The 27045-nt window shown below is 46.9% G+C and overlaps 2 protein-coding genes across 3 annotated transcripts in view; one reads left to right on the top strand and one right to left on the bottom strand.

Annotated features, from left to right (window-relative positions):
• IFT81 (intraflagellar transport 81) overlaps window positions 1-9370 on the bottom strand; it is a 222572-nt gene extending 213202 nt beyond the window's left edge. The window contains exons 1-2 of the mRNA XM_070769526.1: window positions 9238-9370; window positions 8136-8224 (exon numbers count right to left, since the gene is read on the bottom strand). The gene's annotated coding sequence lies outside the window, so the exon portion shown is untranslated. The remainder of the gene's footprint in view (window positions 1-8135; window positions 8225-9237) is intronic.
• An 8-nt stretch (window positions 9371-9378) lies between these two features.
• Window positions 9379-25525, top strand: P2RX4 (purinergic receptor P2X 4). 2 transcript variants are annotated; one of them, XM_019977947.2, is made up of 12 exons: window positions 9379-9547; window positions 12272-12419; window positions 15594-15665; window positions 15782-15854; window positions 16304-16400; window positions 19586-19666; window positions 19771-19912; window positions 20440-20576; window positions 23505-23598; window positions 23721-23786; window positions 24152-24247; window positions 24948-25525. In XM_019977947.2, exons 1-12 carry the CDS (start codon window positions 9414-9416, stop codon window positions 24972-24974), a joined length of 1167 nt encoding a protein of 388 aa, XP_019833506.2. In that variant the 5' UTR covers window positions 9379-9413; the 3' UTR covers window positions 24975-25525. The 2 variants fall into 2 exon arrangements, with proteins under 2 accessions (XP_019833506.2, XP_070625634.1); XM_070769533.1 differs by lacking the exon at window positions 9379-9547 and adding an exon at window positions 9566-9690.
• The last annotated feature ends 1520 nt before the right edge of the window (window positions 25526-27045 follow it).

The raw sequence follows: 27045 nt of genomic DNA, 5'->3' as shown, positions 1-27045 counted from the left end.
CTAAGTTTTCAGGGCCTACACTTAAGGTTAGAAAAGAATTGAGAAAATCCCAAGAGGATGCTTTGTTATTTGCTTATGTGAACTTAGAGGTTATTCTTGTCTACATCCAGACAACAGAAATTCAGTCATTATTATCAGGTGGATGGTTTTAGAGTCTAATGAATCCTTGCTTTCCTCTGTGCTTTTATCCTCTCCCAGCCACCAATTAGGAAGAGAAATCTCTTACTGACAGAGGCCTAATAACTAGAAAAAGCAAGAAACTCCAGGATGTCTTATAAAACATTTATGAGGTTTGGGCTTCTTCGGTGGCTCAGAGGTAAAGAATTTATCTGCAACGCAGGAGATGTGGGTTCAATCCCTGGGTCGGGAAGATCCCCTGGAGAAGAAAATAGCAACCCATCCCAGTATTCCTGCCTGGGAAATCCCAAGGACAGAGGAGCCTGGTGGGCTAAAATCCATAGGGTCGCAAAGACTGAACGCGCACACACACACACCATGAGGCTGAGCTTTCACTCAACTGTAAAAAGGGATTCTGAGTATTACTCACTTGAAAGTGGTTTGCAAAATAGAAACTGCTGTGAAGGGCCAAAGAAACCTGAATTCCCACTATGCTGGATTTAGATTTGCTACAGGCTATTTATTTGGCTAATAATCCAAAAATTGCAGGGGTGGGGCAGGGATGGAGGATGGGGAGAGACAGTCTATATGTTCCAGAAAACTCTTTTGTCTTTACCAGAGAAGAAAGCTGATGGGTTTTCATTTGCGACAAATCATATAAAAGGTACACCTTTGATGGTTTTTGTTGTTGTGTTTCATTTTCACTCAGGCTTCCAAGAAAGCATAAGGTTATCTGATACAAGATCAGGAGAAGTATGAGTTAGAGGCTACATTTCTTACAAAGGCTCCCTGCTTCTTGCAAAAGTCTTTTTATTTTTTTAAACAGATCTAGTTCCAGTTTCGGAGAAGGCAATGGCACCCCACTCCAGTACTCTTGCCTGGAAAATCCCATGGACCGAGGAGCCTGATGGGCTGTATGTAGTCCATGGGGTCGCTGAGGGTCGGACACAACTGAGCGACTTCACTTTCACTTTTCACTTTCCTGCATTGGAGAAGGAAATGGCAACCCACTCCAGTGTTTTTGCCTGGAGAATCCCAGGGATGGGGGAGCCTGGGGGCTGCTGTCTATGGGGTCGGGCACGACTGAAGTGACTTAGCAGCAGCAGCAGTTCCAGTTTAACCCGTACCAGTCCCCAGAGAATGAAGCTTGACGTGGATGAGTGGAGTGGGGTGGGTGGCGTCAACAGCCTGTGGGGCCCTGGGTCAGAATCCACACTATCATGAGCCTTCCCGAAGCTAGCTGACTTAGTCATTCTGGCGTTCGCCAACTCATCCTGCTTGCCATGGACTTTCCCAGTTTTAGCAAAGTCCTACATCTCTGGGCTTCCTGGGTGGCACTAGTGGTAAAGAACCTGCCTGCCAATGCAGGAGACATATGAGAAGTGGGTTTGATCCCTGGGTTGGGAAGATCCCCTGGAGGAGGGCACGGCCACCCATACCAGTATTCTTGCCTAGGAGCCTGGCTGGTTACAGTCCATAGGGTCACAAAGAGTCGGACATGACTGAAGCTACTTAGCATGCACGCAAGCACATCCCAGGAAACTTCTTAGTCCCAGGCAAACCAGGATGTTTATCAATCATCTGAAGATTTACCTCCCTTGCAGAAGCCATACCTTGTTTAAACAAGACACCGAAAGCAGGATTCAAAGTACTACAAATGTTTCAAGTTAAATCTCTGTATTTTGCAGCCTTTGTTTCTGTGCGTCACCAATCTCATCATCAGCCTCTTTCTACCACTGAATAGGAGGCCCGTCTAGTTACCACAAAAAAGTCATAAAGAACACTAAATGGTGCAACATTTTTACTCAGTTAAAGATCTTTATTTTCCACCTTTTTTTTAAAGAAAAAAAAATCTAAATTCATGCAAATAGTCTTGAATTTTTTTTAAAACTTCAAACCTGTTTGGCTGATTTATTTTCTGTGTTTATAAAAAATATGTTGTGGGGAGAAATAATGATTTACCTGGAGGAATAATGATTTACCTAGTTGAGTTAGCTTTGTACATCTGTCAAGCTCCTGTCCCTTGCCATGTATTCGAGTATATATAGAAAAACAACACCAAAATCCTCCCCAAAGACAATAAATCAAGCTGTCCCAAGATTAAAGACTAAAAGATAGTAAATTAAATTCTCTGTGGCTTAATCTGAATTAAGAATCTTGTGCTTATAGTGTTTCTATAGAGTTAGTAACTGTATTAACTTCCTACTGATGCTGTAACAAACTACAGTGGCTTAAGAAAATGCAGATGTTATTTTACAGTTCTGGGGATCAGAAATCCAAAATGGGTCTAATGGGCAAAAACCAAGGTGTTGGCAGGGCTGTGTTCCTTCAGGGAGGCACTGGGGGAAATACACTTCTCACCTTTTTGAAAAAAGATTCATTGCTTGGTTCACGGCCTCCAATTAGCAGTCTCATCACGCTCACCTGTGCTTCTGTTGTCACTGGCCTTTTCTGACTCTGATTCTTCAGTTCCTCTCTTCCATTTTTTAAAGAACCCTTGTGATTAAAATCAACTGGATAATTCAAGACAGTCTCTCAAAATCTTTAACTTAATTACATTAGCAAAGTCCCTTATGCCATATGAGGTAACATATTCACAGGTCGTGAGGAGGAGAACCTGGATATCTCAAGGCGGTCATTGTTCTGCCTCCCACAGTAATTAAGACACCATCTTGGAAAGTTATCAGATTTGACGTTAATAGGATTGTATCTTGAGGTCCTATTTTCTTGAAGTCCTATTATCTTAAATCTGTTAGGTAATCCTTCCAAACATTTAGGTATCTAATAGTTTCTAAGTAAATCTGAAAAGATATTACATTACAGGCTAACGTCAGGGAACAGGATGAAATGTATGGGGGTTCCAATAATGATCACCTCCACAAGCACAACTTCTCCCATTTCAAGGTGACCCCCCTAATCCTCATTATTGCTTAAACTAACATTACATACCAAGCAATGGAACCACAAAAAGAGTCCCATGTAATATTACACAATTATTTAGAACGGACAAAATTTCACAGCATTTTAAAACTACATAACGAAATCTTTCAGAGCAAAAATCTTGAACTAAAACAGACAGGGACTCAAATCCTGACTCAATCCCTTGCAAGATCAAGTCCCGGTTTTATTTCTCAGTGTCTACCTCACAGTTCATGTGAGACTGAATGAAAGGAAACCTATAAACTTTTTAGCAGCATGTTAGCTGTGGTTATCACTGTCATAAAAGCGATATACTTGACACAGTAACCTCGACCCCCATTTTACATATAAAGAAACCAACTCCCCCAATATAAACAGCTCTTCTAAAGGATGCATAACTAGTAAATAATCTTATACATATCCCAGTGCCTGGCACACATTGTATCCACTCCTGAATACCTTTGTTTTCAGCAACGTCAGATACAATTCCCTACAGGCTGACTTCACAATTGTTTCATCACCTCGAGCATTCACAGCTTTTTCCCCTATCCGTCCTCTACTCAAAGGATGTGGTCTCTGATATCATTTCGCTTCCAAGAAACCAAATGTACTGAGATTTCAAGACACAGTTTCAAAAACAGGTCCAGCTCGTCTGCAAGAATATACTTTCCACTTTTTCCATTTCGATAAGCTATAACTCCTCCCCACCGCTGATCATACACCTGATAAGGAACTGAAACTACAATATATAAAGAACACTTACAACTTAAAATAGACACATAACCCAAATACAAAATGGGCAAAGGATCTCAACGGACATTTCTCCAAAGATGTACAAATGGCCAATAAGTACATGAAAAGCTCAACATTAATCATTATGAAAACGTAAACTAAATGTTTATGTATATACACGCACAATGCACATTCACATATATACATGAGTGTAGGCCAATCATATTTCATATTAATTTCTTTCAAGTCTCCTAATGGGGTATTAGAAAATATTTCTTCTTAAAGGAATGTTGAGTCTGACAGGGTTGCGATCCAGTGATCTAGCAGATATGATCAACACATGGCCTGTTAGATAAGAGTCAGGGTTTTTTCCTCTGCTGTGTTCCACAAAGGCTTCAGCCTTAAGGACTCCATGGGAAAAGCAACAGTAAAATTAAAGGTAACTTATTCCTCACTTTTGCTACCAACTTGTTCTTTATTTAGGGAATGTGCTGTTTCTGGAGATATATAATTATACACGTGGAGCTCATGCATCTGTCATTATGTTATACAATGACATATTTTACAATGTCTACAGTGCCAGATAAGTGAATCTTGCATCTATAAATGCCTGAACGGTAATTTAAACTTTTTTTTTTTTTCATTGAAGATACTCCTGAACAAAAGATACAGCTTCATCTGGCTGACCGTTTGCAGCTCAAGGCCACTGTAACGACATGCAATTAAACGCCCTAACATGAGACAGGGTCAGCTACTGCTGGCCTCTCGACTAAATGATCCCAGACAGATGAGGCTTTTGGAGTTCCTGGCTCTGCTTTTTATAGGAACTTCTTTTTATGGGCTATTAATTAATTTATTGCTGCTTTTAGCACTGGTAGCCTCAAGCAGTGCCTCCTACCTCTAAGATGCTGCATTCGTACAAACATTTAACACCCACATTACCAGTGACAGTACATTTTTCATCTCTTGGAACCTAGTGCCATAGCCAAAGCCTTTCCAACCACAACTTTTAAAAGTTTACTGGCTTAAGAAAAAAACGAAGTTCTTACAAGCTTATGGGGGTACCTTGAGGGCAAAAGTGACCCAAGGAGTCAGAACCAGGAAGTGGAAACTCAGCAGAAACCAAAAAGGCCATTTTCTTAGTATCCTCACCTCTGCTCCCTTTGCCTGCCCATTTCTTTCTTTTGATTCTGTAAACTCCCTTTTTCGGCTTCCAACTCTACAAACCCTGAAGTTACATCAACTCACTTGCAGAGAACCAAGAGCTACCTCTCTCCCAGTGCCAATCTAGAGGAGAGAAACCAATCTAGAGGAGAAGAAGGCCCTTTTGAGTTAAGTTCCCCTATGGTCCAGTTGATAAGACCGTGTAGTATAAAAATGGCTGCTGGGGCCACCTTGGTGAGGAAGGGCAGTTTTTAAGAGGACAAATGTTGTGATAAACTGGCTTAATGTGCAACAAAGGAATCGGATAATCCAGACTGCTGGAGCTTAAGATTCTAAAATAAGAATTAACTCCATATGAGGGCCTGAGGTGCTCCCCTATTAGGAAAGAACATGAGGTTTGGCCCCATTATGTGGTAGGTACTTCTTTTTTTTTTTAGGTCTTTGACTGTCTACTCCCTGTGTCTTTCTTTCTGTTTTTAACTTGATATACTTCACATACCATAAACAGCTTTCCTGGTGGCTCAACAGTAAAGAATCCACCTGCTCATGCAGGAGACACAGGTTCGATCCCTAGGTCTGGGAGATCCCCTGGAGTAGGAAATGGCAACCCACTTTAATATTCTTGCCCATCTCCCATGGACAGAGGAGCCTGGCTGGCTACAGTCCGTGGGGTCGCAGAGTTGGACAGAAATGAGCACACACACACACATACCATAAAAGCCACCTTTTTAAAAATGTGCAATTCAGTGACTTTTAATAGATTCACAAGAGTTCTGCAACTATCCCCGTTATCTATTTTTCAGACCATTTTTATGATCCCAAATAGGAACCTCAAACTCAGCAGCAGTCACTCCTGATTATTTTGTTTCCCTAGTTCTAGGCAACTACAGATCAACTTTCTGTCTCTATGGATTTGCCTATTCTGGACATTTCATAAAAACAGAACCGTACAATTTGTGGCCTTTTGTCCTTGGCTTCTTTCACTTAGCATAGTTTTCAAGATTCATGCACATGGTAGTATGTATGAGTGTTTCATTTCTTTTCATGGCTGAAGATTTCATTATATAGATGGACCATATTTACTTATCCATTCATCAGCTGATGGACATTTAGGTTAATTCCCCTTTTTGGAGCTTACAAATAATGCTACTATGAACATTTATGCATGAGTTTTTATATGAACGTATCTTTTTCATTTTCTTGGTATATACCTAGAAGTAGAAATGCTAAGTCATATGGTAATTGTTCAACGTATTGAGAAATTGCCAAACTGTTTTTCTAAAGCAGCTGCACCATTTTACTTTCCCACCAGCAGGATGTGAATATCCCAACTTTCTCCAGTCCCATCTTTTTGACTGTCAATTGGTTTGATTACAGCCATGCTAGTCGGATGAAGTGGCACCTCACTGTAATTTTAATTTGTACTTCCCTAGTGACCAGTGATACTGAACATCTTTTCATATCCTTACTGCCATTTGTGTATCGTCTTTGTAGAAATGGCTATTCCAACCTTTTGCCCATTTTTTGTCATTTTACAGATGAGTTATGAGTTAGAGAACTCTTATTTAAGATTCTAGACCCTTATCAGATATATGGTTTTCCCCATTATGCGAGTTGTCTTTTTTCAGTAGTGTCCTTTGATGCACAAAAGTTTTAAATTTTGATGAAGTTAATTTATCTTTTTTCTTTTTGTCAGCTATACTGCAGGTGTCCTAAAAAGCCACTGTCTAATCCAAGGTCACAAAAATTTACACCTATGTTTGCATATGACTCATAGTTTTAACTTTTATATTTAGGTCTTTGATCCATTTTGAGTTAATTCTCATAGATGGTAAGAGGTAGGGGTACAAATTCATCATTTGTGTTTAGATATCCAGTTGTTCCAGCACCATTTGTTGGAAAGACTATTCTTTCCTTATTGAGTTATCTTTACTAAAATCTTTTCAAGAAAAATTTCCAAGGTTTTCTCAATAACTGACTATACTCAGGCACACAATACGGAACTCAATGTGATTAAGACATATGCAAAAAGTCCCAACTGTCATCTGCAGTCACTTTCACTTTATACACTAAAATTACTCTGGCTAACATATTGGATATTCACTATCTTAATTGTGGTGATGGTTTCATGGGTGTGTACATATGTCAAACTTATAAAATTGTATACTTTAAATATGTGCAGTTTATTGTATGTCAATTATGCCTTAAGAAAGCTGTTTTTAAAAGAGATGAACTAAGGGCAAGTAAATGAAATAATTTTCTTTTCCTAATTATTTTTCAGGATCAGCTTCTCTGGTTGGCCCTAGGGGTACACTATCAACTAGGCACTCACAAAAGCTTTTTATTTCTACATTTCTCTTAACTGAGTATTGTTTCAGGACACAATCAAACATTTAAATTTCAGATCTGTAAGGCAGGGACCATCATTACTACGAGATAAGTATTGAGAGCTGGAAATGTGTTTGACTTTTAAGGAAAAGTATTTTGAAGTCTCTTTCCAATGAGAACTGAGTGGCTCAGTTTTCCTTTTCTGCATAAAATTTAAGCCCCACCTCCACCCCAACGGCACAAAGTTCCATTTCAGCAGAGACTTCATCTGTCTGTTCCCCTCCTATGCCTAGAACACTGTCCAACATACAATAGGCACTCAGTAAATATCTGTCAAAGAATGAAATAAAATCCCATTTAAATTATGACCACCTTTTCCTGGGGCCATTTTGGACTGAGGGAGATGGCAGCTCTATTCCTCCCTCTAACATGACAGGTCCATCTCCAGAGGCACGTACTGTCTTCCTCAAATTTTATTATTCACCTTCTTATATTTGGGAAAACAAGGCGATGTGGCTTAGGAATCTCACTTAAAGGAAAAGAACTAAAAGGGTGTGTCAAAGATTATGCACAGGATCCACAAACTAGAAGCAATCAGATGAGAGCAGTTAGGGAAATTATCCCTAACTGAGGAAACAATCCATAGATTTATAATGACAAGTCTGCGGTAACATGGAAAATGAAGTGTGAATTAGGAACTGGAAAGCACTATGCTTACAAATTATATACAACTATCTGCTAGAAAACTTACTCCATAAGGGTAGGATGTTTGGGTTTGTTCTGTTCACTAGACAGTCCCTGGTATATGCAAGGTGTTTATTAACACTTGAACGAATCAATGAAACTAAATATAAAACATACTTATGAAAACATACCTGAAGGGAATGAACACAGGTGGAAAATTATGTTCAAGTGGTGCAACTGTGAGTGTTCCTTCCACTTTCCCTCTATTTTCCAATTCTCCCTAAAGTTGTGATAAAACTTTCTCAGTTCAAAGGATGGTCACAGAAATCCCTCACCAGGCTCAGGCTGCTTCCTCCTCTGTCCTGCAACTAGGAAGCATCCGGATTGGAGTAGGGATGTGCCTGCCTTCAGTTTGGGGAGGGGTATTTTACAGCGTTTCTGGCTCCAGCCAAGAGCTACTTGCTGCTGCTGCTAAGTCGCTTCAGTCGTGTCCGACTCTGTGCGACCCCATAAACGGCAGCTCACCAGGCTCCTCCTTCCCTGGGATTCTCCAGGGAAGAATATTGGAGTGGGTTGCCATTTCCTTCTCCACCAGCCAAGAGCTCCTGGGGTACCAAATATTTAGGCTTTTCCCCCTGGTGGCTTAGATGGTAAAGGGTCCACCTGCAATGCAGAAGACTGGGGTTCGATCTCTGGGTTCCCGGGGGCGGGGGGAGATAGAGAAGAGAATGACTACCCACTCCAGATTTCCATAAACAGAGGAACCTGGCGGGCTACCGTCCATGGGGTCGCATAGAGTCCTGCATGACTGAGCAACTAACTCCCCTCCCCCTCGCCCCGCACCCAGCAATACAGAAGGCGGCCGCTGCACCGCCCACATTGGAGCCTGCACGAGTTTGAACTTGCAGTCGGACTACACTTTCTCCAAAGCTGCCGCATCCTTAGCCTCCCTCCTCTCCGCCTGCAGTCACTTCTAGACATCCCACGGGGGTCGCATTGCCCGTCTAAGGTGGGGGGTGAGGGGGCAGGGTATCTTGTTCCCAAGGGGGAGGTCACTCTCTGAGGGCTCTATCTCCCCTGAGCTTCATTGGTCCTCCCTGGACCTCCTCTTGGGGTCATTCGTCCCCTTAGAGTTCATCCCCCTGGAAGGGGGTCGCTCGCTCCATTATTCCCTCGCCCCTCTCCTCAGGGATCATTCGTTCCCAAGGAGGAGGTCACCTCAGCCCCCGGGCTCATTCCCCCTGAGAAGGTGGCTTGTCCTCCGGCCCCCCTGAGGCGGCTGAGCACTCGTACCCGAGGGGCAGGTCACGCCTTCCGCCCGGCCCCGTCCCCTCAGGGTCAGCGCCGCCTCCTTCCGGGCCCTCCCCACCGCGAACGGCGATTCCAGGCGGGGCTCCCGGGCAGGGACGCGGCGGCGGGGCCGGCAACCGGGCCTAGAGCGCAGAGCCGGGCGGCGCGGCGGCGGCGCCATGACGGGCTGCTGCACGGTGCTGGGGGCCTTCCTGTTCGAGTACGACACGCCGCGCATCGTGCTCATCCGCAGCCGTAAAGTGGGGCTCATGAACCGCACGGTGCAGCTGCTCATCCTGGCCTACGTCATCGGGTGAGCGCGGCCGCGGGCATCCGCTTCGCGGGGGTCCTGGGGTCAGGGCGTGGCCCGAAGGCCGGGAACTCCTCCTGGGTCCCGGCCGCGCACCTGCTCATCCTGGCCTAGGTCCTCGGCTGAGCCCCGCGAGCGCCCTCCAGGTGGGGTCCTGGGGACAGCGACCCGAAGCCTGTGACATATCCCCACTCCCCGAATCCTCCATCTACTCCACTCCACCCCCAGCCTCGAGGGGGACCGGCTCTGTCCCGGGTCTGGGTCCGGAGACTGCTTTGATGTTGTGTCTTGAAGGCAAAGCCTAGCTAGACCTTCATCCTCGCCATTCCTGCTTCTTGCCCTTCTCACTTGCTCCCCGATGGCCTTTGACGGGGGCTGGGAGGGCTTCGCCCTAAACCTCTCACTCTTTGCTCTTCACTTCCCATTCTGATGGTCAGCTGACAGAAGCCAAGTTTTGAGACTTCCACTTGGTTCCTTTGGGCTCTGTGGCTTCCTGTCCTTTCCTTTGAGCATCATGTGGTAACCCAAGATACCAGGTCACACTTTGAAAAATCACTTAAAGTTCATTTCCTTCATATTGTGGGGTTGTTGGAGTCTTTGGTATAAGCACCAGCCCTAACCTCATCATTTGCCATGCTGCCCTCTTTGCTTACCTATCCTGCCACCATAAGTCCTTACCGAGTGCTTAACGTTAATTGGTGTACCCATTACACTAAAATTAAACTCTAGCCAGGAGGTGGAAATTAATTTACCAACTGGGCCCGCCTTCATGGTCCACCTGGAGTGTGTACAGGTGCTGAGCTGACAGATGTTATCTGCTGCATCATTTTTTGTTTGTTTGTTTTGTTTTGTTAAAAGGCCTAATACAGTGTTCCCCAAACTGCACATAGAGCCATTTGGGGATCTTTAAAATATACTGATTACCGGCTCTCAGACCCAGATCTTCTGATTGAAGTGCTGTAGAGTATGACCACCTCCCCAGGTGATTCTGATGTGCAGCAAAGTTTAGGAACCAGTGTCTTAGTGTTTCCCAAACCTATCTGATCATGAGAGACTCATCTGTGGAATTAACGGTAACAGGAATCCACCCCCCTCCACTGGGGTGGGGCTCGGAATCTGTTAACACTGCCTGAAAGAATCCACATGATCTGGCAGGTTTGGCTTCTAACCATCCATCGGCACAGCAGCAGTAGGTACTGACAGTGTTCACTAAAATGGCTTTCCAGGTATGGAGTCTACATCACAACCACCTGGCCAACCCCCAGGTTTGGATTCATTAAGTCACAAAGTATCGTCACAACCAACCCAGTGATTGGGATGGACCCCTCAATTTTGAAACCCATTACTAATGGGTTGGGTTTCCTTCATAGCTCAGTCGGTAAAGAATCTGCCTGGAATGCAAGAGACCTGGGTTCGACTCATGGGTCAGGAAGATCCCTTGGAGAAGGAAATGGCAATCCACTTCAGTATTCTTGCCTGGAAAATCCCATGGACAGAGGAGCCTGGCAGGCTACAGTCCATGGGGTCTCAAGAGTCAGACACGACTTAGTGACTAAACCACCACCGCTAATGGGTTCACTAAACTCACGGTGCTAGGTTGGACCTTTGGAATCAGGAATTGTCATGCAGCTTTTTCCTTTTGGCTTTTGCTGCTCGTAGGAGGATCAGTTTACACCTACTCTGGGGTATCTTAAAGTTCTAGACTACACACAGTACACTGGCACTTGTACTGTATGGAAGCCAGAAGTCCCATGAGGCTGTTGCGCATTTGAAGTATTCCTGCTCCGAATCAAAATGTGCTGTCACTGTAAAATGCACCCCAGATTTCAAGGGCATAGTACGAAAAAAAAGTTAAATATCATATTAACACAACTTATATTGATAATGTTAAGATATATTGGATATATTGAGTTACATAAAATACATCATTAAAATTAATTTTACCTGTTTCTTTTTAGCATCGCTACTAGAAATGTTTAAATTACATATATGACTTGTGTTGTATTTCTGTTGGGCAATGCAGCTTTTTTTTTAAATCAGTTTATTTTGGGCTGCACTGGGTCTTCACTGCTGCAACACCGGCTTTGTCTAGTTGCGGCAAGTGGGGGCTGTTCTGCGCTGCAGAGCTCGGGCTTCTCATTGTGGTTGCTTTTCTTATTGCGGAGCATGGGCTCTAGAGCACTGGCTCAGTAGTTGTGTTACACGGGCTTAGTTGCCCCAAGGCATGTGGAATCTACCCTGACCAGGGATTGAACCCATGTCCTTTGTGTTATCAGGCAGATTCTTAACCACTGGGCCACCAGTGAAGTTCCTGGGCAGTGTAGCTTTATAGGGTTCCTGTGGAGGGTTGTCTGCCTGTGTTATGAGGATTTTTAAGCAGTAAATGCTTTGCTTTTATATGTCTTGCTGTGATCAAATCTGACTCAGGATCTGAATTTAGGGGATTTGGAAAAGAAAAAAAAGAAAAACACCATCTCTTAACTTCCTGATTCAGTTCCTCTTGGTGAAATTGTGATCTCTTTTCCAAATGTGATCAAAGGTAATTCTTCCTTCAAAAAGAGACTGAACACTTCTCAGTTATCTAATTGTGTTATCAGTCACAGGATGAGGTAATATTTATTTATATAGTGACTGTTGCGAAACCATCTGTTTCTGACTTCTGACAGCAACTCACTGTCCAGTAGGCTCTCCATATCTGCAATTTAAGAGACCTGTTTTATTTTATAGGTGGGTGTTTGTGTGGGAAAAGGGTTACCAGGAAACAGACTCTGTGGTCAGCTCAGTTACTGTGAAAGCCAAGGGCGTCACCATGACCAACACCTCTAAACTTGGATTCCGGATCTGGGATGTAGCTGATTATGTGATTCCAGCTCAGGTAAGCCTCCCACTGTGACTCTGTCTTTTAAAGCTCAGGCCTGTAGTTCACTGCTTTCCCTTTGACTTTGCCCACCTGACTGGTGATCGGCATGCCCAGAGTGCTAATGATCACCAGTGCCCACACTGATTGTTCTAGTCCAAGAAAGCAGAGTAGACAGGCCTCTTTTTGGCTTAGGGTCCCACAGGCAATATTCAATCAGCTGTGTTTCTTCAGCCCTAAAACATGGCTGGCTTAAACATAGGAAGCTTTCCATATGGACATCTCGGTCTGTCTCAGGCCCTGAAAGGTGAAAAAGCATATGTTTTAAATCCTGGGAAAAGTGCAGGTGAAACTTTCACCTTTCCACATTTTATGATTTAACTTTATTGTTGTAAACCTGCAAGGTAGATCTTTTCAGTCATTAGAGTTGTTGTTGAGTTGTGGAGTTGTGTCCAACTCTTGCATCCCCATGGACTGTAGCTCACCAGGCTCCTCTGTCCATGTGATTTCCCAGGCAAGAATTCTAGAGTGGGTTGCCATTTCCTTTTCCAAGGGATCTTCCCTACCCAGGGATCGAACCCACATCTCTTGCATTGTAGGCAGATTCTTTACCACTGAGCCACCTGGGAAGCCCCAGCCATTAGAGACCCAAAGCCAAACAAGAAGGAAACAGACCTACCCACACCTACCCACATGGGATTCCATCAGGAACAAAGGGAAGGGAAGAAGCTGACACAGCATCGTAGTCTTCCATCTGTTAATCCACAAGCTCCAAGTTAAATATTGACTCTCTTTAACCATGATATGACTGTGATCCGTAGCCAGTCCCCACATATCTTTCCAGATGGCCCCCATGCTCAGGTGACTGGGCTGGCCAGGTGCAGATAAGCTGCCAACTCTTGGCTCAGAGCAAGGACTTTAGAAACTCTTTTTTTTCTTCAAGTGTGTTCATTTTCCTTTTGCCTTCTCAAGGAAAGGGTCTAGGGGGATGCCCAGAGAGAAGTCAGAGCTAATGGAGCCATAAAGGTCAAATGGAACAGAGGATTTATAGTTTGCTGGAGGCAGCTGGTCCTGTAGGCGCCTGTCCCGACAGAGAGACCTCTGCTTCCTGCAAAGCCACAGCCTCATCGAGGCAGGTTCTAGGAATATCACGCTCAGCCTGTTTACTGAACACGCAGAAGGATACAGCACCCTGCTTGTGGCCCTTGGTAGAAGGGAAAATACAGCAACTTCTCCTTCCATCTCAGATCAGGGCTGGGGTCCACGTGAGTTCTGCAGGGTTCTCCTCACAAGCTCTCACGATACCCTTCTGCTTCTCCAAAGACGGAACACAAATATCTGTTTGCACCACATCTACTCAGCTCACCTCCAGACCGAAATTTCTTTAAACTTAAAGGAGATAAGAAATAGGAAACAAAAAGTAAATCTCACTGACTGGTTCAGGTCTAACTCAGGAGCGATGTGGGAGCAGTCTTCTGTAAACACCGAGCGAGCAATGTGTCTGTGTATGGAACATGGGAGCCTGACAGGGCACCTGCCCCGGGTCTCCTGCCCCATCATCATGCCTCCCCCTCCAGCCATTTCCTCCACTCCTAACATGCTTTGCTCCAGGCCTGTCCTTGAAAGGGGCTTCCCTGGTGGCTCAGACGGTAAAGCGTCTGCCTACAGTGCAGGAGACCTGAGTTTGATCCCTGGGTTGGGAAGATCCCCTGGAGAAGGAAATGGCAACCCACTCCAGTACTCTTGCCTGGAAAATTCCATGGACTGAGGAGCCTGGTAGGCTACAGTCCATGGAATCTCAAAGAGTCAGACATGACTGAGCGACTTCACGTTCCATGTGTCCTTGAAAGATGCCAACTGTTCCCAGAGCTTCCATCACCTTGTCAGACATGACTGAGCGACTTCACGTTCCATGTGTCCTTGAAAGATGCCAACTGTTCCCAGAGCTTCCACCACCTTGTCAGACCTGGGGGTGGAGACATCTGGAAACTCTTTGGTCCCTGAGTTTCCTTGATGGCTCCCCGCACTGACTGCTCTTCCTGGAAGTGTGAACTGCTCAGAGCATTTCATTTTAGAGTATCAGTGGCCATTGTGGAAGGTCCAACTTGAATTTGAAGGACCTTTGTCTTTTATTCCATGTACTAGAAGGTCACTACCCACTCCGGTGTTCTTGCCTGGAGAATCCCAGGGATGGGGGAGCCTGGTGGGCTGCCTTGAGAGGAGGAAACAGAACCTTCTCTAAGGGAGAAGTGTCAGTGGCTAACCCTGATTGGGTCTTCTGTATAGTATGTTTGATGTATTTACTTTAGTTCCTGTTAGGAAAGAGAACCAGCCAAACTTGCGCTCTCATGTTTCTGGGCCTCTGAGGTAGTCCAGTTGGCAAAGGATATTCCAGGCACTTCTTGGCTCTTTTCCCTCAACAAGTCAAGCTTTATTAAGGAACTGTTTCAGAGTGTAGACATGTTTTATTTTTTTTTTTAATGGAGGTGAAATTCACGTATTGCATTATTAACCAGTTCAGAATGACAAATTCAGTGGCATTTAGCACATTCACAGGGATGTCCAACATCACCTCAATCTAGCTCCAGAACATTTTTATCAGTCTGAAAGAAAACCCCACACTCATTAAGTTATCACCTTCTCGTCCACCTTCCCCCCAACCCCGACCCCATTACACCCACTAACCTACTTTCTGTCTCTGGATTTGCCTCTTCTGTACATTTCATATCGATGGGCTCACAGACTACGCGGCCTTTTGTATCTGACTTCTTGGACTCAGCGTCATATTCTGAAGTTCATCCACCTTGTAGCCATGTCCGTGCTTTGCTCCTTTGTATGGCTGAGTCATATTCCATCACAGGTGTGGACTGCAGTTTGTTTATCCATTCACCCATTAGACAGTTTATTTATCCATTCACCCCTTGATAGATGCAGAGTTATTTCCACCTTTGGCCTGTTGTAAATGCTGCTGCTGTGAACACATGTGCAGGTGTTTGAGTCCCTGTTTCCAGTCGGTTATAAACTGTCATAGGCAAGAACAGGAGACCCTAAGATCAGTGTTTAACTACTTCTGGTGTGGCATGTGGGAGGAGTGAAAGGTGCTGTCTTAATAATATCCGACCCTCCTTGTGGCTCTGCCTGGCTCCCCTGAAGGTCACACGCAGCTCTGTCTCCCCTCTGCCCTCTCTGCAGGAGGAAAATTCTGTCTTCATCATGACCAACATGGTCATCACCATGAATCAGACGCAAGGCCTCTGTCCTGAGGTAGGGAGCTTCTTGGAGAAGAGCCTTGGGCCTCATACCCCCATCTCCATCCTTGTCCCTCAGTAGGTGGGGCCAGGCTGTGTGAAACCTGTTTTCACTGGTTCTTCCTCCTCCAGATCCCGGGTAAGACCACTGTGTGTGAAACTGATGCCAACTGCACTGCCGGCTCTGCAGGCACCCACAGCAGCGGTATGAATCTGTGACCATGACCCCACAGGAGACACTTAGGCTGGGGAGGGCAGCCTCCAACCAGACTGCCTCCCCGTGGTGGGGGAGGGGCCCTCTCAGAGGGAGATCTCCGTGGTGGAGGAATCCCCCAAACCCCCCAGTGCCTTCACATGACCGAGACGGGGCTCCCGGGACCCTCTCGAAATTCATCTCTGTCCTTTGCACCCCAGAAACCATCCCAGATCTTGCCCTGTCCCGTGGCTCAGCATCACCCTGTGATCGGCAAAGCAGAGATGTGGCTAGGTCTCAGGCAGATCTTTTCCTCCAGTTTGAATCTCTGGACAGTGTAAATCCCAGGATTGGAATAGCTTGAGACTGACTGCATAGGATGCATGGCAGAGCTTCCACTCTGACTCACAAAGTAGAAAGTAGAAGACCCCCACAGACCTGGGTGCCCCTCTCCCCTGTAGGAGTCTCGACAGGGAGGTGCGTGTCATTCAATGGGACCTTGAAGACATGTGAGGTGGCAGCCTGGTGCCCGGTGGAGGACGACACAGAAGTGCCAAAGTGAGTCCTACTCAAGGAACGCAAGTGTCCTCAAGGCTGGGTCTCGGGCTTGGGGGAGGCAACCGGGAATTGGGCTTTGTGCTCTCAGTGTCAGCCTGTGCTGGCAGGCTTCCCTGGGCTGACGGTTCTGAACCATCAGTGGCGGATGGGCCACGGTGTTTATCACCCATGATAAGAGTGCAGATGACTTATTTCTATGTTAGAAATCTGTCAGTTGCAAGTAACTGACAGGAAACAGTTCTCAGGGCCTTTAGCGGGTATGTGCACACACACACACACACACACACACACGCATGCTCACACACATGCATTCACAGTGGGGGCGGTTTATTGTTCAGCTAACCACAGAGATCCCAGCATGGCTAGATCTGGGCCTCAGGGGACAGCGTCTGAGTCTCCACCTCTGGCCTCTGCTTTCTTCCTTGTTAGCTTCATTCCCAGGACCCAGGACGTATCCCAGGTCTCCCTGTCCAGCTGTCCATAGAGGTTCTGTGTGTGCTCAGTCATGTCCGACTCTTTGCAACCCTATGGACTGTAGCCCGCCAGGCTACTCTGTCCATGAGGATTCTCTAGGCAAGAGTACTGGAGTGGGTTGCCATGCCTTCCTCCCAGGGATCTTCCCAACCCAGGGATCAAACTTGTGTCTCTTGAGTCTCCTGCATTGGCAGGCAGATTCTTTACCACTATGCCACCTGGAAAACCCATAGAGATTCTAGACCTGTCCGTCTTTACATCTTCAGCCACATCTGTCAACCCATCCAGCCCATTCCTGTGGTTGGGGGATGGATTTTGCTTATGACTCGGGCCTGGGTCACAGGCCTTCCTGGCTAGAGGTGAAGTCAGATCCACCCAGATGACACAGGCTGAGTGGATTCTAAAGGAAGCATGGAGTTCTGTTACCAGAAAAAAGGGGAGCAGATGCTGGGCAGGAAGATTATTAATGTTCATGGACATGTATTTGATAAACTAGAGCAGGTTCAAGGTTGCCTTGAGTAACATTGAGTAACACAGCCTAACTGTGATCATCTGTGCTGTGAGTGGGTGGAGCTAGAGGTAACGCTTTTGGAGTCTGGAATCGCTAGCAACCTGGAGGCCTTCCTTACTCAGAATTCAGACTGAGGCCTAGATAAGCCCAGGGGAGCAGGTAACCAGATGAACATCATCCTGAGTGTGTCTCAACACAAGACAGTGTTGAGATCTGCAGGTTGCTGAGGGCAGCAGCTCCGGCTACGGAAGGGAATTCCACAAGACAAGGAATCCTAGCGTTCTGGGGCTGGAAAGGACCTTATGGAGCTGGTGGCCACGTGTGGCTACTGAGTTCTTGAAATGCAGCCTGGGGGACTTACCTGGTGAGTAGGTGGTTAAGACTCCGTGCTATCAATGCAGGGGTCATGGGTTCCATCACGGCCAGGAAATTAACATGCTGCATGCCTAGGAAAGAAAGGAAGGAGGAAATGCAGCTGGGTCCAAAATGAGCTCCAAAATACACTCCAGGTTTTGCATACTTTAAATTATTTAAGAAAAGGATATGTAATATCTGATTAGGGCTTCCCTCATGGCTCAGCAGTAAAGAATCCACCTGCAATGCAGGAGATGTCAGTTACATCCTTGGGTCAGGAAGACCCCCTAGAGAAAGAAATGGCAACCCATTCCAGTATTCTTGCCTGGGAAATACAGTGGACAGAGGAGCCTGGTGGGGTACAGTCCATGGGGTCACAAGAGTCAGACACAACTTAGCGACCAAATCACAGTATCTCATTAATAATATTCTTTGTTGTTTACGTGTTGGAATATTATTTTAGACACATTGAGTTATTATAGAAAAGTTCATTTCACTTGTTACTTTTTAATGTGACTATCAGGAAACTTAAATTACAACACAGTTTGTGTCTTGATCCCTGGGTTGGGAAGATCCCCTGGAGAAGGGAATGGCACCCCACTCCAGTATTCTTGCCTGGAGAATTCCATGGACAGAGGAGCCTGGCAGGGTACAGTCCATGGGGTTGCAAAGAATCAGACACAGCTGAGCGACTAACACTTTGTGTCTCACAGTATATTTTCACTGCACAGCGCTATTATAGATTACATCAGTGTAGGATGGTTTTTAAGTGTTTACTGATAACATGAAATAACACTGAGTCACATGGAGAGAAAGGCATTCCTGTCTTCACTCTTACTCAGCCCTGAGCCAATGTCAAGGAGGAGGTGCTGGTCAGGAGTCTGTATCCCTCACTGATTTCCATTTCTCACCAAGAACAAGCCCCAGGCTCAGTACACGACAAAATGGGAACCACAGTTTGTAATGACATTGTTCTGACTTAGTTATATGTATTTGAATGATGACCTCTGACTTGTGGCAAATGATATTTTTTTATAGTCATGATGGAAAGTTTTATTTCGAAATGAATGTCAATTAAAAAAAAAAGGTGAGTTGAGGGATTCTCTGGTGGTCCAGTGGCTAAGACTCTGCACTTACGCTGCAGGGGGCACAGGTTCAATCCTTGGTCGAGGAACAGAGATTCTGCATGCCAGGTGATGCAGCCAAAAAAAAAAAAAAAATTCGACCAGGGTCCGGGGGCCTCCTCCACCGAGGGGTCACTTCACAGTACCACATTCCCCTGTAGAAATGCCCTAAGGCAGAGTACCCGCCCCCCATCGCGGGACAGATTCTGCTCCTGCCGTCAGCAGAAGCTGACGTGGCACTTCCGGGAAGAGGTGGTGCAGCAGCAGTCTCGAGCCACATGCTGTTTCCAGCCTCTAGGTGAACTCACCTTTGCTTTCACTTGTTAAACCAGATCTGTTGCGGACACCTGAGGTAAGCCCTGAAATCCAGCACCTGCCAGACCCAGTGATTGCTAGGGAGGCCAGGAGGCCCTGCCCCTCCCACCCAGGTCGGTAACTGTTCCTCAGGTTCTTAAATTCCCATGGCGTCAAGGAAAAGGCCCTGCCCTTCTGTGCTTGGAAGAAACCAGAAACCTTGGTTTACTGTCTCCTCTCTTGACCTAGTGTTTATGCAAAGGAGAGTAGCAAAAAAAAACAAACCCATGAGAAATGTTTTACTTTTTTTTTGGCAAAGTGATATTGTAAGACACACGTGTGTCTGCTGCTTAAAAATATTACCTAGGTATATTAGGAGTGTACATATGTTTGTACTTTTATTAACAATATGTTATAATTTTTTTCAGGCCTGCTTTTTTAAAGGCTGCAGAAAACTTCACTCTTTTGGTTAAGAACAACATCTGGTATCCCAAATTTAACTTCAGCAAGTAAGTGGCGACCAGCCGTGTGAGTTCACCAATGTCTTGGAGAAACTTCTGGCTCTTCTTTGAGGTTTTCCTCGCTCCTATTTTCTGCTTCCTCCTGACTTTAGGAGGAATATCCTTCCCAACATCACCACCGCCTACCTCAAAACGTGCATTTATGATGCGAAAACAGATCCCTTCTGCCCCATATTCCGACTTGGAAAAATTGTGGAAAGCGCAGGGCACAGCTTCCAGGACATAGCCATTGAGGTGGGTGCAGGTCTTGGCTTTTCTTTAAAAAAAAAAAAATTATGTATTTATTTATTTGGCTGTACTAGGTCTTAGTTATGGCTTCCTTGGTGGCTCAGCTGGTAAAGAATCCGCCTGCAATGTGAGAGACCCGGGTTTGATCCCTGAGTGGGGAAGATCCCCCGGAGGAGGGCATAGCAACCCACTCCAGTATTCTTGCCTGGAGAATCTCATGGACAGAGTAGCCTGGCGGGATACAGTCCATGGGATTGCAAAGAGTCGGACATGACTGAAGCAGCTTAGCATGCACACATGGTCTTAGTTGGAGTGCATGGGATCTACACTGTGGCATGCGGGGTCCTTAGCTGCCTCATTCAGGGTGTTTAGTTGTGGGACCTAGTTCTCTGATCAGGGATTGAACCCAGGCCTCTGGCTTTGGGAGTGGAGAGTCTTGGCCACTGAATCACCAGAGAAGTCCCAGTCCTGGCTGTTCTAGCACGACCTTTGACACATCACCTTCTAGAACGGGCTCTGCTCGCACCCCACAGGGAGGCATCATGGGCATCCAGATCAAGTGGAACTGCAACCTGGACAGGGCCGCCTCCTTCTGCCTGCCCAGGTATTCCTTCCGCCGCCTAGACACCCGTGACTTGGCCCACAACGTATCCCCAGGCTACAATTTCAGGTGGGTGCGAGCTTGGGCCCCATGCCTCATGTGTTGGGGGCGATGGCAACTGGATCACTCCCCAGTGGGGGCCTCCACGCCCACCCAAGACCAAGGGCAGGAGGGGAGGCATGCTCCAGGGAGAGTGGTCCAAGCAGGGCCTCGCCCCTGTGGCATTCCAACCCGTGAGAGCCCTCCCTGCCTTTTCTTGCCTCCAGGAGAGTCTGCCTGCTTTAGCTTTCCCAGACCAGCCTCCACCAGGACCGTGCCACTAATTCTGAGGAATGGCTGAGTCTGTGGTCCTCCAGTCCAAAGGCCTCTGGGGCCTGACTCGTGAATTGGCTTCTTAGGTGATCTGGCCCCTAGAATCTCCAAGGAGCAGGGATACAGGTTTTCGTCTCAGGAAAGGCCTTTGCTGGTACATCCGTGTGGGAAGTGCTGTGCATTCGTTCCCCAGGACTGCCCTAACAAACGACGACAAACTGGCTGGCTCCAAGTGGCAGGACTCTGTTCTCACAATTCTGGAGAACAGAAGCCTCAGATCAGTGCATCTGCAGGCCAGGCTCCTGTATATACAGGCCAGTGTACCTCCTGGCCTCTTCCTGCTTCTGATGGCTCCTGACAACCCTTGGTGGTCCCTGGCTTACAGATGCATCGCTCCAGTTTCTGCCTCTGTCATCCCATGGCCTCCTCCTTTCTGTGTCTGTGTCCCTGTGTGTCCTTCATCTTTTATAAGGACACCAGTTGTATAGGATTTGGGGTCCACCCCAATCCTGTATGACCTCATCTTAACTGTGATTACATCTGCGGAGACCCTATTTGTAAGTAAGGTCGCACCCACAGGTTCTAGGTAGACATGAACTTGGGGGACAGTATTCAAACCAGTGCAGCTGGTAATCTGAGGAGAGGGCTGAGGGACCAGTCACTTTTTGGCTGACAATTGTCACTTCCTTGACCCAATGAAATCTGCACCATGTACATTTTCATGCGGTCTTTGTTGCATTTTCCACACCAAAACCAAGCACCAGGGAGGACCATCTGAGCAGGCTGTGCTGTTGTGTGCTAAGTCGTTTCAGTCACGTCTGACTCTTTGTGACCCTGTGGACTGTATAGCCTGCCGGGCTCCTCCGTCTGTGGAATTCTCCCAGCAAGAATGAAGAATGGTGCTCTTGTCCTGCACTTATCGCCCTCTAGTGGTGATGAAGTGAAGTGACGTGAAAGTCGCTCAGTCCTGTCCTACTCTTTGGGACCCATGGACTACAAAGTCCATGGACTTCTCCAGGCCAGAATACTGGAGTGGGTAGCCTTTCCCTTCTCCAGAGGATCTTCCCAACCCAGTGATAGAACCCAGGTCTCCCGATTTCAGGCAGATTCTTTACCAGCTGAGGCACAAGGGAAGCCCAAGAATACTGGAGTAGGTAGCCTGTCCCTTCTCTAGTGAATCTTCCTGACCCAGGAATCTAACCGGGGTCTCCTGCAGTGCAGGCAGATTCTTTGCCAACCGAGCTATCAGAGAAGCCTAGTGATGATGTGTGGAATCAAATGCATGCAGGATCTGCTGTCCTTTTGAACCATCTGGTTCACTGATTAGAAGGGAAGATACTTACATTTTTTCCTAATAAGGAAGTCTGATTTGCACTGCTCTATCTCTGTGGTTACACAGTTCTTGTAGAAACCACTGTGGAAAACCCTCCAGCTTGGGCTGGAACCCCAGAACAGAGAAAAGTCCTCACAAGGACACCTGTCAGCATTAGTCCCACCTGAGTTCCCCAGGCCTGGACCACAGCATGGAAGTTGGGAGCCAGACAGATCTCAGGCCACAGCTTAGGCTCCTGGTGGATCCCCTGTGTAACATGGGCAGCAAATGGTAAAAATCTCAGTGGTTCTCCCCACAACATTCCCTCTCTTGTTCTTTTTAAGTGGCTTTATTGAGATATAGTTCATATTCTACACAGTTCACCCATTTAAAGTAGAATTCAGAGGGTTTTTTTTAAAGCATATTCATATTCAGAGTTGTGCAATGATTACTGCAATTTTAGAATGTTTTCATCACCTCAGAAAGAAACCCCAGCTTCTTAAGCTTTCACCTCTCTATCCTTCCATCTACCTCAGCCCCTGGCAACCAGTAATCTACCTAATTTACTGATTCTTGAATTTCATAGGAAGGGACTCATATCATAGGGGTGGCCTTCTGTGACTGGCTTCTTTCACTTAGCATCATTTTTTTCCAGGTTCATCCACGTTGTAGCATTTATCAGTACCTCTCTTTTTATGGCTAAATAATATTCCACTGTGTGGACATACCACATTTTTTTCATCTACTCTTCCTACTGATGGGTCAAAGGTTCTTTAATTTAAAAAAAAAAAGGTCCAATGCTGATGCTGTCTTTCCCACCCACAAAGCAGTCTTCATGATTGCTGCTGCCTGGCCACCTTTTATTAGTGGCCACGGTCTCCTTTCTCAGAGAGGCAGGGGGCTCAGCAGTGTCAGGAAGGACTTTCAGAGGAGGAAGTTCTGGTTTTAAGTCGTAGCAGGTGACAGAGATGACAGATGGGGGATCTCTTTGTATGCCCTTCTGCCTGCATTCCAGGCCTTCTGCACTGTGGGCCCAGGCGCCCTCCTCCTCAGCAGGCCAGCCCTTCTCCCACATGGCTCACATTAGCCAGGAAAGGCCTTGAGGAGCTAGAAGACGTGAAGTGAAGTTGCTCAGTTGTGTCCGACTCTTTGCGACCCTATGGACTGTAGTCTACCAGGCTCCTCCATCCATGGGATTTTCCAGGCAAGAATACTAGAGTGTGGTCTATACAGCATGCAGGCTTGAGTGAATCCTTAGCCCGTGCCAACTCCGCCAGGGCCTCAGCAGTTCACTCTGACAACCCTTGCCAGGATCCAGATGCTGTCTCAGGCCGCCTGTGCCTTTGCACTGTAGCCTGGCCTTCTCTCCACAGGTTTGCCAAGTACTACAGGGACCTGAACGGTGCTGAGCGCCGCACGCTCATCAAAGCGTATGGCATCCGCTTTGACATCATTGTGTTTGGAAAGGTAGCCTGGCCACCGGCTCCCCTTGTTTAGAGCCCAGTAGTCTTCTTCTGGGTTGGTCGGGGGGCAGAGGGCCCACTCTCTACCCCCATCACAACTTTTTCTTTTTCTCCTATCGCTCGCAGGCTGGGAAATTTGACATCATCCCCACCATGATCAACATTGGTTCCGGCTTGGCGCTCTTAGGGGTGGTGAGTGGCTCATTTAGACTTTGCAGTTACTCATCCCCACCCCCCACCCTGCCCCAGAGTTTCAGCCCTCCCAGCAGTGGCTACCACAGCAAATTGAGGCTCTCCACTGCCACCCCAGTCCTTCCCCTTGACTCCAGACTTATTTCTAGACTCAGCCCTCCAGCCTTGTTTCCCTTTCCCCATCCTGCTGCCTCCACCTGCCATTCTCTAAGACCATGCCCCTTGGGGCCTAATCGTTTGCCCCAAGAGATGGGGGAGCCTTTCCTTTCCTTGGAGGATCCCAGGTGTCATGGGAAGGGGCACGCACAGAAGAGCAGAGACCACAGCAACTTGGCTCATTCTTTGTTGCCCTGCGCCACGTTCAGGCCACAGTGCTGTGTGACGTCATAGTCCTCTACTGCATGAAGAAGAGATACTACTATCGAGAGAAGAAATATAAATACGTGGAAGACTATGAGCAGGTAGGCCGCCTCCTGAACTCCCAGCAGGCAGGCCAAAGCACCTGACCTCACCTGCCTCTTGTACCAGTGGTGAGAACCCAGCACATTTAGGTGTATTGTCCACCCGGGCGGTCACACACCACTCTCATCATCCACTCCATTTCTGGACCATCCGTACTAACATTTGCTTCATACTTTTCTTCAGATGGACTCACCCTTTAAAATCTAGCACCATTTTAAACAGTGACGTCTCAGGCTAGTTAGGGCTTCCCTGGTAGCTCAGCTGGTAAAGAATCCACCTGCAATGCAGGAGACCTAGGTTTGATCCCTGGGTTGGGAAGATCCCCTGGAGGAGGGCATGGCAACCCACTCCAATATTCTTGCCTGGAGAATCCCCATGGACAGAGGAGCCTGGCGGGCTACAGTTCATGGGGTTGCACAGTCGACTGAGCGACTAAGCACAGGTTATTTATGAGAATGTAGCATGACGAAATCTGTATCCACACTCTACTTAAATTTGACTTGTAGAGCAAGAAAGGTTGGGTACCTCTAGGATCTACCTGAGTACTTTCAGTTGTGGAGGGTCATCCAGATGTCCTCGGGGAAAGTGCCCAACCCTCCTTTGTCCCAAATGGTCCAGGCTTACCTGTAAGCAGCAACTGGTGGGTGCACACGTATCCATAAGCACATCAACTGACGACAGGCATGTTGCTCTTTGCAGGGTCTTGGTAATCAGATGGACCAATGATGCCCATCCCTCACCTGGGCTCTCCACAGGCCTCATCAGAGCACAGCGAGTAAGGAGAAAAGGCTGCCACGTCATCCCAGAGAAAGTTCCAGATTCTGAGTCATCTCCACAAGCACTGCAGGGTTGCCCAGCTGCTCCTGCGTTCTCTGTGTAGGGTTTGTGCAGTAAACCACTCTGCACAGTGGCAGCCAGCTCACCTCTGCCGTGCCTTCAGTTCAGCCTCACTGGGCTGAGCTCTGGCCCAAGGCCAGTGATGCGGCAATGGCTGCATGGGGGCCTTCTCCAAGGCCGGCTTTCCTCAGAATCTTCCATCTCCAGCCCCCTGGGAGACCAGGCCGGTCCTCCAAGGCCCGACAGCTCCATTAAGCACTTTATGAGAAAGGCAGGACCCCGGGTGTGGTCGTAGCTCTTCAGCACTCTGGGCCGCTGTTCCTCTTCCCCCGACCGAGGCTTCAACCCCACACTCGTGAGGTGGAGCCAGCGTTTTTCCTTTGTGAAGAGCTACACTAAGATGACTGAGGACCAAGCATTAAAACAATTGACTTTCTTAATCTCTGTGTGGTTTCACAGCATGGGCTAGAACTTTCCTTCCTTCCCTTTTATTTCAACCAGTAAATCCACCTGTTACCCCAGCTCACTGTGTTCAGAAAGGTTCCTGAAACAAGTCTATTGCTGGAGCTTAGTTTTTTTTTTCCCCCTACTTTAACCTTCTCTTAAAAGCCTAAGAAGTCTGGTTCTTCATTAGCTTATGTTCCTATGGAGTTTACAGGATTTTTTTTCCTGTGGTGTCTTACCTGTGCTTACATTTTACATAAAAGTGTGGGTGTATACTACAGGGAACACAGTTTTAGGGGACACGAAGTTGGCTTTTGCTCCCTCCCCATTTGCCTTCCAGAAGCCTTGAACCAAAAGCAGCACCGGCTCCATCTACCTTGCCACCGGTTTGAAATGTTAATGAAGCTATTTCTGGCCTGGCCTTCACACCCACTTCATTCTGCATCAGGTGTTCAGCATCTCCTTAAAGGAAGCAGCCCGCCCCTCCGCCTTGTCAGGAATTCATTTCCAACTGTTAAAGGGAACATTTATTTTAGAAGTGCTCTGCTTCTGTGGGGTAAATGACAACCTGGGCTTTTCTTGCTTTGGGAGGGAAAGAAAAAGTTTACCAACCCCTTTGAAAAAGTTTTGGTTCAAGCTACCTTCTCCCCCCAGCCATGGGACACAGTGTGGATCTTAGTTCCCTGACCAGGGATCAAACCTACGCCCCCTGCATTGAAAGACAGATTCTTAACCACTGGACCACCAGGGAAGTCCCTTGAGCTACTGTTTTTGAAAAATGCCTGCTTGAATACACAGGTCCCATGGAGCTGGACTGTTTAGGAAAAGTTTATTCTCTTGCAGGCTAAGGAGTCATGGTTGCTGGAGTGGGAGAGACTTCTTATGCCCCCCCCCCTTTCTAAAGATGGGGTGAGGGCTGGGGCACTGATCTTGAACTCGCCAGAATTGCCTTGTGTTCTGCTAACAGCCCCGCTTGTTGGCACTCCTTGGCACTGCCTCTTAAGTAGAGCTTTTTCAGCCTTGCACCCATGGATGACCTTCCAGGAGACTCTGAAACCCCTAAAACTCTGCAAAGTGAGGCACCTGTGGGCATTTCTTCTCGCTTTCATCAGATTCTCCATGGGGGGAGGGGAGCCTTTAAATAGCAACAGCTGCTCTTGACTCGAAGGCCAGTATTTCAGGGCTGTTATTTCTGCAATAACAGAACAGGAGTCTTTCAGACTTCATCCACTGTCCCCTGATAACAGAGAACTGAAGTTCAAAGCCAGTAACACAGTGCCGTGGGCTGGATTCACATTTGAAGTGCAGGGAACCTTCAGCCCACAGTCTGGAGAAAGCAGCAGTTCTAAAACAGTCTCCAGACGTCATGAAAACTGGCAACCATCAAGGCTCTGCAGAACACTGAATTAGTTGATAAATTCGGAGCCTTTTCTGAGCCTGTTTACAGATGACGACCCGTAAAATGGGCTCAATACCCAGCTTATGCGGTGGAGTGTCACATAGCATGACTGCCCAC

The sequence above is a fragment of the Bos indicus genome, chromosome 17, assembly GCF_029378745.1.
Source record: "Bos indicus isolate NIAB-ARS_2022 breed Sahiwal x Tharparkar chromosome 17, NIAB-ARS_B.indTharparkar_mat_pri_1.0, whole genome shotgun sequence".
Classification (NCBI taxonomy): domain Eukaryota; kingdom Metazoa; phylum Chordata; class Mammalia; order Artiodactyla; family Bovidae; genus Bos; species Bos indicus.
Note: the sequence above shows the minus strand (reverse complement) of the source record. Positions and strands in the feature narration are given on the sequence as shown.

Bases quoted from the DNA above. Each gene is read 5' to 3' on its own strand.
- P2RX4 (XM_019977947.2), top strand. From the start codon at position 9,414: ATGACGGGCTGCTGCACGGTGCTGGGGGCCTTCCTGTTCGAGTACGAC. The intron at 15,855-16,303 runs GTATGAATCTGT...TCTCCCCTGTAG, and splicing joins TGCAGGCACCCACAGCAGCG to GAGTCTCGACAGGGAGGTGC. The intron at 23,599-23,720 runs GTAGCCTGGCCA...TATCGCTCGCAG, and splicing joins ACATCATTGTGTTTGGAAAG to GCTGGGAAATTTGACATCAT.